General features: G+C 47.4%; 1 protein-coding gene across 4 annotated transcripts in view; it reads right to left on the bottom strand.

Moving 5' to 3' along the window:
- Window positions 1-18599, bottom strand: part of dock3 (dedicator of cytokinesis 3) — a 1050162-nt gene that overhangs the window by 274120 nt on the left and 757443 nt on the right. For all 4 annotated transcript variants that reach the window (XM_078209344.1, XM_078209345.1, XM_078209346.1 and 1 more), the window contains 2 exons: window positions 1114-1284; window positions 58-250 (listed from right to left, as the gene is read on the bottom strand). In XM_078209344.1, the coding sequence (XP_078065470.1) occupies window positions 58-250; window positions 1114-1284 (364 nt within the window). The remainder of the gene's footprint in view (window positions 1-57; window positions 251-1113; window positions 1285-18599) is intronic.

The raw sequence follows: 18599 nt of genomic DNA, 5'->3' as shown, positions 1-18599 counted from the left end.
ACCTTATGAGGGGAGATGGTCTCATATGGACCGTACCTGTGTAATCCTGTCTCTTACCTGGGTATGAAAAGAGACGGCTATCTACTGTCCGTGCAATGGATTGCAGCTTGACTACGTCCATAGACTGACCGATGTGCACTGTGCTGGGCATGCTGCCCAGTGTTCCCCTCACAAACTCTGCCACCTCCTGCACTGTAAACATCTGCAGCAGCTCATCAAAGATTGCTGGGAAGGAATTGAGAAGAGCCGCCTACAACAAAAACAATCGAATAAAACTGTTGTTAAATTCAGCAATATATATATAATCCATGGGATTAATGGTAATGTCAGAATAAAAATGGAATCATTTAGCCATACAGCATGCAAATATCCTGAACAGCACAACTTGGAGTATCATTGCAAGGTACATAAGAAAACACTCCCAACTTTCAATTATTCATTTCCAGGAACACTGAAAACATAGAATACATATGTGACTGGCGTGGGGCCAAGAATAAAATTGTTCAAACATCGAAGCAGCGACAAAGCTCAGAACACTGATTTATAGTGAGAATTATCCCAGTTCAGGGTGGAGACAGAAAAGATAGCAAACCATCTTTGGCTACGAGAAAAAGAATAACATTTTATTTTCCTGGTTTTTGTGTATGTTATTCTTTTCGAGGTGAGGGATGCCAGAGCCACGGAATGGAACCTTCAATTTTTGTCTTTTAATGTAACATCAAACACTTTGATCATCAGGTACGGCATATATTGGAGCGCAATAAGGACGCTCCTACTCTGCCTCAGTGTTTCTCAGCCATAAATTCACAGAGCATCCTTCATCCCCAAAGTGCTAAATTTTCTTACCTCCCTCATCCTGTGGACTGAATGAGGTTGCCCATCCTGAGCTGATTTAGCCTTGTTTTTAAGGAACTGGGTTGAGAGCTCCTGATCTCTTTTCAAATGAATTCTTACACCAAAGGAGTCTTTCATCCTATTAATCAAGGCTGGACTGAAACTAAAGCCTGAAATGTGCAAAAATCAGCATTTCTGTGAGCAGTGGACTTGATCCTGTCAGGTGTGATACTGCACTGGGCTTTGCTTTTTGAGATGCATTGCAGTTAAAGGACTAACCTGTGTAAAGATGAGGGTCTCAGAACTTCTGCTATCCAAACTCAGGACAAAACGGATGGACTGAAAGAGCTCCTGAACACTGGCACGGAACTGCTCCTCTTCTATCCCACCTGTTGCTCTTGAATACAAGATCCGTGATTGCACAATAAACTTGAACAAATACTCCAAGGCCTGGGGAGGAAAGATACACAGGTTCATAGGATAAGTTCAAATAAGGAAGATTAATTATCCTGTTATGACTTGGATGGGAGGAGTGCACAGTTTCTCTAGCCCCACTGCTCCACAGATCGCACAAGTGTAAGTATTTAATTTACTCACCAAATTGGCCAATTATTCATTTTTGCTACTGCAGCACCCAGAATAAAAGCGACTTTAACTAGGCTTCTATCAATAAACTCAAAATAGTTTATCTATTATGAAAAAAAAATTAAAAGTGCAAAACTGATTAACACACAATTTGTACTCCAGAAGTGTAACAACTGACACCTTTTAAAATCTCAACTATCACACGCACAACTAAGGACAAGACAAATAAGATCTCTGCAGTGGTTGGTGTAAGGGAACATTTTATGAAACAGGATAAAGTTTGAAAAGATCTTGGCGCTACTGATTTTGTGTTCCTGCCTACAAAGATGGAGCACCGGTCGCAATAGTTGTCTCGAAGTACTTTCTAAAGGATCTTCAGTGAAGCACTGCGGGGTGGGGGGGTCTTACCATCGCGCCCTGCTGGCTGATGGGCGGGGTGAGCCAGTATGATCATGAGAGAGCCAGGAAATCAGGTTCATGCCCAATTTCTCACCTCTTGCGATCTTACCAGCAGCTGACATCCGGCGCGATCAGCCCCGTGCCCATTTCTAGCGCAAGGCCCAATAAATTATTTAAATTAAATTTAAATATATTTAACACGTGATTAACAAGCCCAGGACTCAATTGTCCGGACTCACTTGCTTCTGTGGCCTTGCTGAGAGAGGTTCTCTCTGGTGATAGCCTCACTCGCTGAACCAGAGGCCATTGCGACCACCCCGGGAGGTCGTAGGCAAGAGGGGATGCCACTTGGGCAGTGCCAGACTGGCACTGCCACCCTGGCACTGCCCACGGGCACTGCCAAGTGGGAGGGAGTGGGGCCCGCTACCACTCTGCAATTGAGATCGGTGGGGGGAGGGAGGGAGGGATCAGACCAGGCAGGGATTGATCTTTCTGGGTGGTGGGGGCTTGCAATTGACTGCGGGCCCCTGCGGTAGCTGGAGGGAGGATAGGGGAGGCCTGCTTTAGGCCACGGAAGCCAGCTGAAAGCAGCTGAGGCTGTGTGACAAGTCTCTCTACTGCTCGGAGCAGTGACTTGCGCATGTGGAATGGGCACCCTCCACTGCTATCAGCCAGCTTTGTGGTGATTTAAGCCCTGCCCCCTCCCTCTCGTGGTGAGAAACAGATTTTGAGGTTTTTCTGCTCTAAGTACATAAAATACCAGATTTGGACTCGCCTAAAAAATGGATCAGAAACTCTCCTGTTTTCATGCTTGTTCTGGACTTCGAATTTTTTTCATAAGATTTCCACCACTGTCTTTGTTAACTCTTACTTGTTACAGCTTTGCAGGCTTTCAAATGCAGATGGGTTATCCTGAGATAAGAATTTTCTGGCTGAAGGTGAACGCCTGCTCTGGATTGTAGGCAATACAGGGAGAGAGGGAGAGGAAGACAGAGAGGGGAGTAATCTTCCTTTACAGTTTGCTCTCAAGACACACACACAGTTTAAAAAGTTCAGAGTTCAGCCAGAACTTCTCCCAGGCCAGGTGTTTTTCAGCCAATCAGCAGTAGTCCGCAGCAGGAACACCAGAAGGCCACAGCCTGGTGGCAGCAACAGTTTTTAAGAGACAGTTTAACTCAAATAAAGATAACTTATCTCATTTTAGCTTGCTGGTCATTTTGCTGAAGTCATGTGATTTTTTGGAAAAAGCAGCTTGCTCACGGACCAAATTGAACTTGTAACCTTCAAAAACAACTCAGGAGCATGTCCAAATAATTCAATGCCTTTCCAATTGTTTTTTAAAACTTAGAATTCTTGGAGGTATGGATTCCTAACATCTCAGCTTCACTCATCCATCCAGATAAACCTATCCTCTTCCCATTGCAGGTAATATTTCAAAGCGGGCATCCCAAAAATGTACTTTAGATGATAGACTCCACCGTGATTTGTGGCAAAGATTAGTGGGAACCTAGAGGATTGGGAAATCTTTAAAGGTCAGCAGAAAGCCACGAAAAAAGCTATAAAGAAAGGTAAGGTGGATTATGAGAGTAAACTAGCTCAGAATATAAAAACAGATAGCAAAAGTTTCTACAAATATATAAAACGAAAAAGAGTGGCGAAAGTAAACATTGGTCGTTTAGAGGACGAGAAGGGGGATGTAATAACTGGAAATGAGAAAATGGCTGAGGCACCGAACAGGTATTTTGTGTCGGTCTTCACAGAGAAGACACAAATAACATACCAAATATTGATGACAGGAAGGCTATGGCAGGTGAGAACCCAGAAACTATCATTATCACGAAAGAGCTAGTGTTGGGCAAGCTAATGGGGCTAAGGGTAGACAAGTCTCCTGGTCCTGATGGAATGCATCCCAGGGTACTAAAAGAGATAGCAGGAGAAATAGCAAATGCACTAGTGGTAATTTACCAAAATTCGCTGGACTCTGGGGTGGTTCCCACAGATTGGAAAACAGCAAATGTGACACCACTGTTTAAAAAAGGAGGTAGACAAAAGGCAGGTAACTATAGGCCAGTTAGCTTAACTTCTGTAGTGGGGAAAATGCTTGAATCTATCATCAAGGAAGAAATAGCGAGACATCTGGATATAAATTGTCCCATTGGTAAGCTGCAGCATGGGTTCACGAAGGGCAGGTCATGTTTGACTAATTTGGTGGAATTCTTTGAGAACATTATATGTGCAATGGACAATGGGGAATCTGTGGATATGGTGTATCTGGATTTCCAGAAGGCATTTGACAAGGTGCCGCACCAAAGACTGCTACATAAGATAAAGGTGCATAGTGTTATGAGTAATGTATTAACATGGATAGAGGATTGGTTAACTAACAGAAAGCAAAGAGTGGGGGGCAAATGGGTGTTTTTCTGGTTGGCGATCAGTGACTAGTGGTGTGCCTCAGGGATCAGTGTTGGGATCGCAGTTGTTTACGATTTACATAGATGATTTGGAGTTAGGGACCAAGTGTAGTGTGTCAAAATTCGCAGATGACACTAAGATGGGTGGAAGAACAAAGTGTGCAGAGGACGCTGAAAGTCTGCAAAGGGATAGAGATAATCTAAATGAGGGTCTGGCAGATGGAGTACAATGTTGGTAAATGTGAGGTCATCCATTTTGGTAGGAATAACAGCAAAATGGACTGTTATTTAAATGGTAAAAAATTGCAGCATGCTGCTGTGCAGAGGGACCTGGGTGTCCTTGTGCAGGAATCTCAGGGAGTTGGTTTGCAGGTGCAGCAGGTAATTAAGAAGGCAAATGGAATTTTGTCCTTCATTGCTAGAGGGATGGAGTGTATAAACAGCGAGATTATGTTGCAGCTGTATAAGGTGCTGGTGAGGCCACACCTGGAGTACTGTGTACAGTTTTGGTCTCCTTACTTGAGAAAGGATATATTGGCACTGGAGGGGGTGCAGAGGAGATTCACTAGGTTGTTTCCGGAGTTGAGAGGGTTGGCTTATGAGGAGAGACTGAGTAGACTGGGGCTATACTCATTGGAATTCAGAAGAATGAGAGGAAATCTTACAGAAACATATAAGATTATGAAGGGAATAGATAAGATAGAAGCAGGGAAGTTGTTTCCACTCGCGGGTGAAACTAGAACTAGGGGGCATAGCCTCAAAATAAGGGGAAGCAGATTTAGGACTGAGTTGAGGAGAAACGTCTTCACACAAAGGGTTGTGAATATGTGGAATTCCCTGCCCAGTGAAGCAGTTGAGGATACCTCTTTGAATGTTTTTAAGGCAAGGATAGATACATTTTTGAACAGTAAAGGAATTAAGGGTTATGGTGAGCGGGCGGGTAAGTGGAGCTGAGTCCACAAAAAGATCAACCATGATCTTATTCAATGGCGGAGCAGGCTCGAGGGGCCAAATGACCTATTCCTGCTCCTAGTTCCTAGTTCTTCTTATGATCCAAAGGGCTTGTGTCACACTGTAGCCTAGTAATTATGGTTATGGTAATGGATGAGCAACTTGGAATTTGAGAATTCAAATTCTGCCCTGGCCATTTGTAAAACTGAATCATTAGAAACAAACACAGAAGTTCCCTGATTGCCATTAAAAAATGGTTCACCATTTTTTTTGAAAATGTGACCAAGCACATTGACGAAGGAAGAGCGGTGGATGTGGTCTATATGGACTTCAGCAAAGCGTTCGATAAGGTCCCCCATGCAAGACTTCTTGAGAAAGTGAGAGGGCATGGGATCCAAGGGGCTGTTGCCTTGTGGATCCAGAACTGGCTTGCCTGCAGAAGGCAGAGAGTGGCTGTGGAGGGGTCTTTCTCTGCATGGAGGTCAGTGACCAGTGGAGTGCCCCAGGGATCTGTTCTGGGACCCTTGCTGTTTGTCATTTTCATAAATGACCTGGATGAGGAAGTGGAGGGATGGGTTGGTAAGTTTGCTGACGACACCAAGGTAGGTGGTGTTGTGGATAGTTTGGAGGGATGTCAGAAGTTGCAGCGAGACATAGATAGAATGCAAAACTGGGCGGAGAAGTGGCAGATGGACTTCAACCCGGATAAGTGTGTAGTGATCCATTTTGGCAGATCCAATGGGATGGAGCAGCAGTATAAAATGAAGGGTACCATTCTTAGCAGTGTAGAGGATCAGAAGGACCTTGGGGTCCGGGTCCATAGGACTCTTAAATCGGCCTCGCAGGTGGAGGATGCGGTCAAGAAGGCGTATGGCGTACTAGCCTTCATTAATCGAGGGATTGAGTTTAGGAGTCGGGAGATAATGCTGCAGCTTTATAGGACCCTGGTTAGACCCCACTTGGAGTACTGCGCGCAGTTCTGGTCACCTCATTACAGGAAAGATGTTGAAGCCATTGAAAGGGTGCAGAGGAGATTTACAAGGATGTTGCCTGGATTGGGGGGCATGCCTTATGAGGATAGGTTGAGGGAGCTTGGTCTCTTCTCGCTGGAGAGACGAAGGATGAGAGGTGACCTGATAGAGGTTTACAAGATGTTGAGGGGTCTGGATAGGGTGGACTCTCAGAGGCTATTTCCAAGGGCTGAAATGGTTGCTACGAGAGGACACAGGTTTAAGGTGCTGGGGGGTAGGTACAGGGGGGATGTCAGGGGTAAGTTTTTCACTCAGAGGGTGGTGGGTGAGTGGAATCGGCTGACGTCGGTGGTGGTGGAGGCAAACTCGTTGGGGTCTTTTAAGAGACTTCTGGATGAGTACATGGGATTTAATGGGATTGAGGGCTATAGATAGGCCTAGAGGTGGGGATGTGATCGGCGCAACTTGTGGGCCGAAGGGCCTGTTTGTGCTGTGACTTTCTATGTTCTATGTTCTATTGCTCTATTGGGAAGTGTAGGAAACTTGCCACACCTATCTGGTATATGTGATTCCAAGCCCACACTAAGTGGTTGACTGTTAATACTTTCAAGCATACCAAGAATAACTTTTCAGTGTCCCTTCCATCCAAGGAATAAATAAAAATAAGTCTCACTGTTCCTATTCTTCCATCAATTTTCCTACCTTGTCTTCTCAAGGCAATGACTGACAATGAGGTACAATCAGTTTTCAATACTTCACTCAATATTCTTTCTTCAAGTGTGATCTTTGAGAGTTATTTCAACTGTGAGGGTGCTATAGCCTCACATAATCTCACTCAATGGGCCTGATTTTACCAAAACCTCACGTCCGTTTTCGGGCGTGAAATTGCGGTAAAGTTGGGCGTCGGGCCTGTACCGCAATCTGCACCCGATTCCGAGCAGATCATGGATTTACCGACACCCGATTCGGGCGTGGGTCCAGTGTGCGCCCGAATCGGGCGGCCCGACGATTTAAATGCTTTTGCATGCATTTAGATCGACTTAATGAACCGCGCTCCCAATTCTACCACCAAATCCCACTTTACCGTCTTCTGGCCCGATCCGCGTCCGCGTTGTTACCGATCTGCAAAATAAAAGTCTGAAGTCGCCGCTGCAGCTTCCGAAGAGCGGGGTCAGAGACTGCAACACCCAGGTCATCCTCTGGTCGGGGTTGGGAGGAGAGGGGGTGTGACGTCTCATCCCCTGGGGGGGGGGGGGGGGGGGTGGGGGGAGGGGGTGTAACCGATCATCCCCTGGGGGGGGTGGTGGGGGAATGGTGGTGGTGGAGAGGGGGGGTGACGTATCATCCTCTGGTCGGGGGGGGGTTCCGCTGCCTGTCTGCGGACGATCCCTCCTGGCACCATCACTGATACACTACCAGCCACAGCCATCTCTCCCGCTCTCTCGCAGGGAAGAGTAATCTGTGGCTGGTAGTGTACCAGTGATGGTGCCAGGAGGGATCGGCCGCAGACAGGCAGCGGAACCCCCCCGACCAGAGGATGAGACGTCACCCCCCCCCCCCCCCCGGGGATGATCGCTCACACCCCCTCCCCTCCCCCCCCAGGGGATGATCGGTCACACCCCCTCCCCCCCCCCCCAGGGGATGATCGGTCACACTCCCCCCCCTCCCCGAGGATGAACATCAGAGAGCCGCTCTCTCCGCTTTCTGCTTTTTTTTTCGCGCCCGGGTGCGCTGTCAGATTTTTTTTGAACTGCGCATGCGCAGTTCAGAGTTCTGATTGGTCCGCCAGCGCTAAGCCCCGCACACAGTGCGGATTGGGCTGCAGCCGGCAAAATGGGTATGGGCGCGCTGGAAAGAGGATTCCAGGCGCGGATCTATTTGACGCCCAGATCGAGCACTTAGACTCAAAATGGTAAAATTCCCCCCAATATCTACACCCGAACCTTTGCCAGCAGGGGTCATTAGACAGAATCAATAGTTTGAACCTTGACCGAATGTCTCCCTCCTAAGTGAAGGTATTGAGATTAACTTCAGCAATCCCACTGTTGTCCTGGCTACAATCAATGAACAATCCTTCTGCAGACTCATATCTTATTAGGACTGCAGTGCTTTATTAATAAGTGCTGGGGCGTCAGCTAGAAATGCACTGGAAATTAGTCTCGTTTTTCTTTGCTAAGAAATTCATATGGTGTAAATGCCAGTTATCAAGATAAATGCTGTCGTTTATATAAAACAGTGGGTAGCAAGGTCCCCTAGGGGTAGTCTAAGGATGGGTGGAGTTCCCTGGGTGTTCGCAAGGGTGAAAGAGGTTTCTTGGGGGTTGATATGGATCTTTAAAATTGCAGTTTTAATTCTTCTAACTTTTTCTGAGTAACTGTTGATGGAGCCTTCCAAAGTTTGCTTTTTAATCGCAGTTTTGGATGGCTCCAGTGCAGGCAGTTCTCCATTGAAAGTTTGCACATCAGAAATTAACGGCCCTTTAAGTGTGGAGCGAGCAGAATGCCAAGGGTTATATAATCATGTTGATGTCCCCTGATGGTGACTTTCAAATCTTGACACTCTCCTACCCACTCAACAAGTTTCTAATCTCAACCCAAGTCCTATATCATTATTTGTTCTAAGTTTCCAAATCCCTACTCTTCCTCCACCCAATCGTCAGATTTCTAATCTCGATCCTGGATTATCACTTTGCTTTTTGTTTCTATTTTGACTCACAGATTGTCACTTGGCTTCTCGTTCTATGATTATGTTGTTTATTTCCAGTATTTCAAATTGAAATGAAGATAATTTAGCCATGCCTGCTGTGTATGTGTGTGTTTTGTTTTATTTTCTTTTTCCTATGTAGTTTCCTGACAGTCCACTGTGGAAATTAAAACAGCACAATATTGGATCACTAGTGAATGAGGAAACTGTAAGTCATGACTACTTTTACCTGCAGCATTTACAGAACAATAAAAATACAGTTGTTTTGTTGTCAGTACTGGTATTTCAGAAATCTTTAGCTGACTATAGTGGACACTGTAAACAACATCTCTTCTGGAAGCAAAGCCAGATCTGGGAGTCGAAAATGTATCCCCAGAGTGGTCTTTAACACACAGACTTGGTGTGTTTGCAAGTTTAAGAATGGGGTCAAACATTCTCTGGTTTTCCCTTCACACTGATGCTAAACCTGCGCAACATAATTGCACAGATCAGTCCCGACCTGGCTCCAGAGAAAAATGGAGTGACACTCAGTTGTTCCAGTTAGTAATTATACTTACACTGTTAGTGAAAAGAAAAACTGCAGATGTTATTGTATATAAAGTACCTGTGATGGGAAAATTGGTATTGGATTTTTAATGCAGCTCAAATAATTTCCACAGTGGACTGTCAGGAAACTACATAGGAGAAAGAAAATAAAACAAAACACACACATACACAGCAGGCATGGCTAAATTATCTTCATTTCAATTTGAAATACTGGAAGTAAACAACATAATCATAGAACGAGAAGCCAAGTGACAATCTGTGAGTCAAAATAGAAACAAAAAGCAAAGTGATAATCCAGGATCGAGATTAGAAATCTGACGATTGGGTGGAGGAAGAGTAGGGATTTGGAAATTGAGAACAATTAATGATATAGGACTTGGGTTGAGATTAGAAACTTGTTGAGCGGGTAGGAGTGTGTCAGGATTTGGAAGTCACCATCAGGGGACATCAACATGATTATATAACCCCTGGCATTCTGCTCTCTCCATACGTAAAGGACCGTTAATTTCTGATGTGCAAACTTTCAATGGAGAACTGCCTGCACTGGAGCCATCTAAAACTGCGATTAAAAAGCAAACTTTGGATGGCTCCATCAACAGTTAGAAAAAATTAGAAGAATTAAAACTGCTTCTCGCTTTTGACTAGCAATTTTAAAGACCCACACCAACCCCAAAAAACCTCTTCCACCCTCACGAACACCCAGGGAACTCCCCCGATTCTCAGACTACTCCTAGGGGACCTTGCTACCCCCTGACTACCCCACTCACAGGACACCTCGGATGGGACTCTCCCCAGTCTTTCAACCTCCAGGGGAATACATTCAACTCTATGACCACCCCCAGCTGTCGGCCCCCACCTCACTGACTGTCCGACCACCTCCCGACTCCAATTGTACAAGCCACACAAACCGTCTGACCCTCTTTGACGGTCCGACACCCGCCCGACTGTCCAACCTGCTCCCACCCAAATTCAAACCATTAATCTGAGAAACCGACCTTCTCTTTAGGTTCAAAGTGGTTGGATCTATAAACGTATCTGTTTTACAGCAGCCAGTGCCGTAAAAAAGGCAGTGTGGCCTCCTTCCATCTGATTCTGCAGCGCGTGACCGAAGGCCTAAGGAGTTCTCACTCATCCTGAGTCAGAAGGTCAGGCAAGACAGGATCAGGATTTCCAGGTAAGAAAGTAGGAGCAGAATGGCAAACCAATTCTTGATTGCCACTATGCAGAGGTTCAGGCCCATAGTCATATAACAGTTGATATGGTGGTGAACCTTTACATATGAATAACTGAATTAGGAGCAGGAGTCAGTCATTTGGTTCATTGAGTCTGCTCTATCATTTGATAAAATCATGGTTGATCTGATTGTGGCCTATACTTTACTATCTACATCCTATACTTATCAACTCCCTTATCAGTCAAGAATCTACCTAACTCAGCTTTACAAGCATTCCATGACCTAACCACCGTTGTTCTCTGGGGAAGAGAATTCCACAGACTAATGGTCCTCTGAGAGAAAAAAAATCCTCATCGCTGTCTTAAATGAGAGACCTCTTTTTTAAAACTGTTTCCCCTAGTTCTGGGTCTCTTCCACAAGGGGAATATCCTTTGGGCACTCATCTTGCCAAATCCCTTCAGGATCTGGTATGTTTCAATAAGATCACCTCTCATTCTTTGAAACTCCAATGGGTTTGGGCCCAACCTGCTCAATGTTTCCACATTAAACAATTCCTTCATCCCAGGAATCAGTGTAGTATAGTAAACCTTCTCTGAACAGCTTCTAATGCAGTCATGTCCTTTCTTAAACAAGGAGACAAAAACTGTACATAATACTCTCGATGTGGTCTCACCAATGCCTTGTACAACTGTGGCAAAACGCCCCACTTTTATATTCCATTCCTCTTGCAATAAGCAACAACATTCCATTTGCTTTCTAATCATCTGTTGTAACTGCTAACTTTGAGATTCATGTACCAGGATATCCAGATCCCTCTGCACCATGGAGTTTGGCAATCTCTCTCCATTTAAGTAATGTGCTGCTTTTCTATTCTTCCTGCCAACATTCACATTTTCCAACATTATAATCTATCTGCCAATTTTTTGCCCTCTCACTTAACTTATCCACATCCCTTTGCAGCCTCCTTGGGAGGGATTTATATGGCCGCGCTCGTTCCAAAACCGTAAAATCCCGCCCGAGGTCAATGACCTTTTCATGATCCTCACCTGCTCTGATTCCCATGGTGGGCAGGACAGGAAAATTCGCCTCCTTATGTCCTCCTCACAACTTACTTCCCTATTCCAAATTTAGCTACCAGATATTTGGTCCCTTTATCCAAGTCATTGATACGGACTTAAATATAGATTTATAACAGTACCAGATAGTGAAAAGCAGTGGAAAAATCAGAGGGATGAAAAGGAAAATATTTTGATGAAGAAGTAAAGAATAACTATGAGGGAAAGATTGGAGAGGTGTTGAGGGCATTGCAAAGGGACCAGACTGGAATAATTTGCAACCTGTTAGGTTTTTACATTAACAAATTTTCACTTCAGTGATTTCCAGCTGGGTGTTAAATCTAATGTACTATGACACAAGAGGGTGAGTGAATGAAGAAGGGGGTTGTGAACATACGAAGAAGGAGTAGGTCATTCAGCCTTTTGAGCCTGCTCTGCCATTTAATAAGATTATGACTGATCTGTTGGTAAAGTCAAATCTGCATATCCCCAATAACCTATCACCCCCCTTGTTTACCAAGAATCTATATTATATAAAAGCAAAATACTGAAGATGCTGGAATCTGAAACAAAAACAGAAAATGCTGGAAAATCTCAGAAGGTCTGACAGCAATTATGGAGAAAGAATAGAGCCAACATTTTGAGTCAGATCTATTTCTGCCTTAAAAAAATTCAATGCTCTGCTTCCACCACCTTTTAAGGAACAGAGTTCCAAATTCTCACAACCGTCAATATTACCTCATCTCCATCTTAAATGGGCGACCCCTTATTTTTAAACACTGAATCCTAGTTCTCGTTTCTGCCACAAGAGGAAACATCTCTCCACATCCATCCTGTCAAAACACTTCAGGATTTTATATATATCATATATCTTATACATATAGGGCAGCACAGTGGCACAGTGGTTAGCACTGCTGCCTCACATCACCAGGGACCCAAGTTCGATTCCAGCCTTGGGTGACTGTGTGGAGTTTACGCATTCTCCCCATGTCGGTGTGGATTTCCTCAGGTGCTCTGCTTTCGTTCCACTGTCTAAAGATGTGCACAAATTGCCCCTTATTGTCCCAAGACATGTAGCTAGGGAGATTAGCAATGTAAATATGTGGGGTTATGGGGATAGAGCTTGGGTAAAATGCTCTGCCGGAGAGTTAGTGCAAACTCAATGGACTGAATGACCTTTTTCACTGAAGGGTTCTATGATTCAATCGAGTTGCTTCTTACTCTTCTAAATTCTTAAATGGCTACAAGCCTAGCCTATCCAATCTTTCCTCATTACTCAGGTACTACTCTGATAACCCTTCTCTGAACTGTTTCCAACAGATACGCATCCTTCGTTAAATAAAGCGACTAATCTCCAAATGTCGTCTCATGAATGCTCTTTGACAACTGAAGCATAATCTCACTACTTTTGTATTCAATTCCCCTGACAATAAATGATAACAGTCTATTAGATTTCCTAATTACTTGCTGTACTTGTGTATTAGTCTTTTGTGATTCATGCACTGGGACACCCAAATCCCTCTGCACCGCAGAGCTCTGCAAACTCACTATTTAGATAACATGCTTCTTTTTTATTCTTCCCACCAAATTGGACAATTTCACATTCTCACACATTATGCTCCATTTGTCTTCTTACTTAACCTATCTATGGGCCAGATTCTCCCATTTTGAGGCTAAGTTCACATGCCAGCGGAAAATGGGAGACTAATACCGATTGACCGTCTGTTCACTCCCTCTTTGAAGTGGTTTGCAAAAGAGGAAGTGCAAGCACAGGCTGTCAATCAGGATTAGACTCTATCTACTTTGTGTCAGTATCAATGGAGTACTTGAGGTGCAGTCAATCATGAAGGAAATCAACATAAACATAGATGGCTGGAGGTTGATAGAAATCCATTGATCTGACAGCTGAATCTTTTAGGAAGTTGAACATTTTGAAATTGGTACAGATCAAGGCTACAAGTGCAATGGAGAGTGTTTCAATGATTTCTACTTGCTCAGAAGTCTCAAAAACTTCAAATCAAAGCTATGTGCATACATTAGTGTTTAGTGCACAGCTTGGCAGACTGGACCGCCCCCAACCCCCAGTTGAAATTAACATCTCCCTTCTGCCAGAGGACTTCAAAGGGGTCTGCTCTCACCTGCAGCTTCTGACAGGGAGAAAGAAAAATCTCTGATGCAGAATGGAATGTTGCAATGATTTAATATCCTGACAGATGACCAGAAGGCATGGAGGTTAAAGTGACCTGGTCACTTCAGAATTTGCATAGCTGACATGCAGAAATACAGATACTAATCACAAGGTTGCATGAAATCACCATGTCAGAGGTGATCTACAGGTCTGCCAGGGCTAGAAGGGGCGATCCAGTCATGACACCCCTGATCCGATGGAGAGTGGTGAAGTCAAACCCTTGTCCCCAGCCCGGGTCCACCCAACCCCCAAGAACACTGAGGGAACCTTCCAGCCTGGAAGAAGCAGAGGTGTAAATGGCCAGTGGTCCTACCTCCTCGATCCCCCTCTGACCCCAAGGCACAGGCCAGGGTGTCAGTGTCAGTGTGCCATGGGGCAGTGCATTGTTGGCACTGCCAAAGTGCTTGGCCTGAGTGGATGGGTGGGATTCTGAGGGGGGCTGCGTGGATGATCTGAAGCGGGAGCGGGGGCTGAGGGCTCTGGGTTGGGTATTCTCATACCTGCACAGTGTGCGGGTGGATGTGGGGTGCGGTGACCCTTGATTTGAGTGGTGGGAGGGTGGATGGCCCTCTATTTTTTGAAGGGTCGGTGGTGCTTTCCTGGATCTTCGAGGTTCAGCACACCATGTCCCCACTTGTGGTAAGACATGTAAAGCACACTCGATGCCATTCCCGCTGTTGGGCCGGGTGAATGATGGAAGGTTGGATGAACGGCCTGTCAAACTGTTAATGACACTTAAATTAGTGGGTTTGCATAATTATTGGATCATCGCCCACTCTGGTTGGGAACCTGATCAGGGCTGGTGGGGCAGCCTGGGTGAATCCTTAGAGTCCTAATGCCTAGCGGGAATCCTGATTTTCCACTGACGCCCCATTCACCGGGGCATTGGGATTCCTGCCAGCCATCTGAGGGGTCAGAGAATCACCCCCATTGTACTATAGCCTCCATATGTCCTCTTCACAACTTAATCATCTTTGTGTCATCAGCAAATTTGGCAACCATCTCTTCAATCCCTTGATCTAAGGCCTTGATATAAATTGCAAACAGTTGCGGTCCCAGGACTGATCCTGTGGCACATCACTCATTATGGGCCTGATTCTCCCATTGCGACACGCTCATTTTTTGGCGCATCAGGTTGGGAGATGCACATGTCAGCCACTTCGCGGGATCCCTGTGAGCGTTTACGACCTGTGCGCATCTCCCAACCGGAAAAAATGGCGCCGCTGGGACTTCGCTGAAAACCGGCGTACCGCTGATTTGCATCACTTACCATACTTCAGCATGCCATTATTGGGATCGACACGGCAATCCCTGCCCACCTTAGCGTCTCCCACCTCTGGCATGATGTCATTTTAGCGTGAATCAGAGTAGGTAAATAAAGATCTCAACCTGGCATGGCAGCGTTGAACAGGCGTGAGGAGGTAAGTGCTCTGTACCTGAAGCCAGCAGAGTGCGGGGGATGTTGCAGGCAGACCGTGGAGATGCTTGATGGGCTTCCTTCTGGCTGTCTTCATGTGCTGACCCATGGACCAGTGATATCTGGGGTGGGGGTGGGGCTTCTATTTTCTCAGAACTCTGTGGTCCCTGAAGGAATCCTGCTCAGCCTTCCCCTTGAAGGCACTGCTGTAGCTCTGTGAGAGAGGGGCCCTATAGGAGTCCTGCTCAGCCTTCCCCTTGAGGACACTGTGCAGTGGCATTGTCTTGCCGTGGGGTGTGGTTAGGGACTGCAGTGAGTGCTGGGGTTCCGGGGTGGGGGAGGAGCACCATCTGCTGACTGAGGCCTAACCAGATGAAGCAGCTGGTGCTCCAGGCCCGGGTGCCAAGGTTCAGACATTGATTGCATGGAATCTGCTCTCACTAGGCACCCATCTGTTGATGCTTTGCAGTCTGTCCCTGCTCTGTGACACAGACCAGCAACACATGCCTGTAACGGATGCTGCAGTTGCACACACAGCAATGGCTCAAGGATGCGCAGTGTCCACGGCTGCACACCGATCTGCATAATCTGTGTCAGCATTTGTCATGATGGGAATTTCACACAACCTAATCAGGTCACATAGATTGTGTGGTGTTGTCAGTAATCACAAGTGGGGGCACTGCTGGTCCAAGTGAGGGATTGGGGGGTGGTGTTGGGTCTATGCAGCCAATGACATTAATCTGTCATTCTTTGCTCTTTCCAAACCCATTGGGCAGATGGATCTTGGACAAATAGATTTGGAGCTGGCCATTATGGTGGTGGATGAGGAGGAGGTGGCAGGTCAGGAGGTGGAAGGCATGGAGAGACCACCGCAGGAACAGCCAATACCTGTCCCTCAGGAAGAAGGGCAGGGGGCTGAGGGCCAGGAGGTGGGTGAACAGTCTCCCGAAAGGGTGCACAGAAGGCGGAAGGCAAGGAGGTACAGGCCCCGGAATTCATTTGAGGCCCTCTCGGAAGCGATGTGCCATTGTCGGTTGCGGCTCACCGAGAGCCCAGTGCGGCACCTATGTGAGGTGCGCGCACATCTGGCACCTCAGGAGAGGGGCAGCCGCCCGCTCCCTGTGGATGTTAAGGTGATGGCTGCCCCGAACGTTTTTGCATCTGGGTCATTTCAGGCACCCAGTGGTGACCTCAGTGGGATCTCCCAGGTGTCTGTGCACAGATGTGTGCCCGGGCAGGATAGTACATAAACTTTGATGTGGGCTGTGCACACCAGGCGGCCCGGGCTTGGCTTCACAGCCATTGCAGGGATGCCAGATGTACAGGGAGCAGTGGACGGGACACACATCGCCTTGTGGTGCCCCACATGAAGCATTGCAGCCATTTGTCAACAGGAAAGAGTTCCACTCCCTGAATGTGCAGATCGTGTGTGACCATCGCATGCGGATCATGCAGGTCGATGCACACCATCCAGGGAGTGTCCCTGACAGCTTTGTCCTCAGGCAGTCAGACATCCTCTTTGTAGACCAGCCCAGGCTGCCGGGATGGCTACTGGGCGACAAAGGTCACCCACTAAGATCATGGCTGATGACACCTGTGCGGCGGCCCGATGCCGAGGTGGAGACCTGCCACACAAGGCCCATGCAACACCCGGTCCATACTAGAATGGTGCATCGGCCTGCTTAAAATGTGGTTCCGCTGCTTGGACCGCTCTGGGAGGCTCCAGTATGACCCTGTGCATGCCTCACGCATAATCATAGTTTGCTGCATTCTGCACAACATCACCCAGCAGCGGGGAGACCAGCTGGAGCAGGAGGAGGAGGAGCAGTGAGGGCGGGTGGGGGGGCAAGGTGGACAAGCTGCCATATGAGGAGCAAGAGGAAAGAGGGTGGACAGTGATGGCAGGTGTCCAGCACGGAAAGGTAGTGAGGGATGCCTTAATCGCAGCCCGCTTCACCTAGCTGGTGCTGCGCAGTGAGGAGGCTGCAACCAACACACATCCACCATATTCCAGGAGCAAGTGCAGCCGCCATTCCCCCTCCAAACCGAACTGGGCCCTCAAACCACATCACCCTTCTCCAGCCTCTCTCATCCCACCACCCTGTCCCTCAGAAATATCCAAACCTGATAATGGGCCTGGGTTGGCAATGGTTGCGAGTCTTGGTTGAAGGCTGGAGAATGATGACAGCTCACTGTTGTGCACACTGGGATCCTGCCCCTGGTGCCACTCAAGTCTAACTCCCACCTGTTCTCCGCATGCACGCTGCCACCCTGGCCCACGTAGTAGTAAGGGTTGGGGAGCAATCGGGGGGCGGGGGGGGGGGGCACTTGCGCTAAGGGTCTGGTGGATGTTGGGGAAGGTAGAGGGCAGGCATTCTATAGCATGTGACTGAGTCTCGCAAGGCACAACAGACAACACCTCTATGCATGGGAATGGGGATCACTCAGCTCTGTGGGAGGGAGGGAGAATCAGAGACACATTAGTCACAGCTGTGAGGTGCAAATAAAAGTTTATTGTGCTCTTAACATTAGTGACAAAGAAACCCTGACTACTGGTGACCTTCACCCGTGTCCTCTTGGTGACCTACAACTTTCTAACTTTGTGTGGCTTACTGCTTCTTCTAGGTGCTACCCCAGGATGCACGTCGGAGGTGGAGGTGTCCAGCTGTGATGCATGCCCCGTTGCCTGTGATGCCCTTTGCGGATGTCCCCTGGGTGCCCACGACCTGTAGGGCTCTGGCTGACTTGCGGATGACACTGTTTCTGTGTCACTCTGTTCATCTAGCTGGCCCTGACATGCCCCGGTGTGAGGAAGGGGGGAATCGGAAGGTTTCGGGACGTCCAGGATCTCCTGGCTGGAAGGCCCCAGCATCGGCCCGAGCCTTTCCTCCTCCCTTGGGGTGTCTAGAGGCCCCGGGGACACTCCATGGGATGCCAGGATAGCTGGACTGAGCTCCAGAAGCTCCGGTGTCACCTGGCTCTGCCAGTCCTAGAGGCCCAGATTCGTCTGCCCCATGTTCTGTGATCCCTCAGTACTGGCCCTCTGAGCCTGGGCCAAGCTCTGGAGCCCCTCCGCTACAGCATTCTGTGAGCGAGCCAGGCTCTGGAGCCCCTCAGCATTAGCCCTCTGAGACTGGACTAAGTTGTCGAGGCTCACAGCTATGGCCTGCTGTGTCTCCAGAATGCCAGTGAGAGGCCCAGCCATGGCCAGAGTCCCAGGCATGCCCCCAACATCCATGGCCACAGAAAAATGTGCCTCTGGATGTCGGCAATACCCTCACCCGTGGCCCGCTGTGTCTCCAGGATGGCCTGGACCCAGGAGGACAGATCCCTGAGGCGACTTTCCACTGCAATTGCAACCCTTG

This window comes from Mustelus asterias, chromosome 3 (assembly GCF_964213995.1).
Source record: "Mustelus asterias chromosome 3, sMusAst1.hap1.1, whole genome shotgun sequence".
Lineage (NCBI taxonomy): Eukaryota > Metazoa > Chordata > Chondrichthyes > Carcharhiniformes > Triakidae > Mustelus > Mustelus asterias.
Note: the sequence above shows the minus strand (reverse complement) of the source record. Positions and strands in the feature narration are given on the sequence as shown.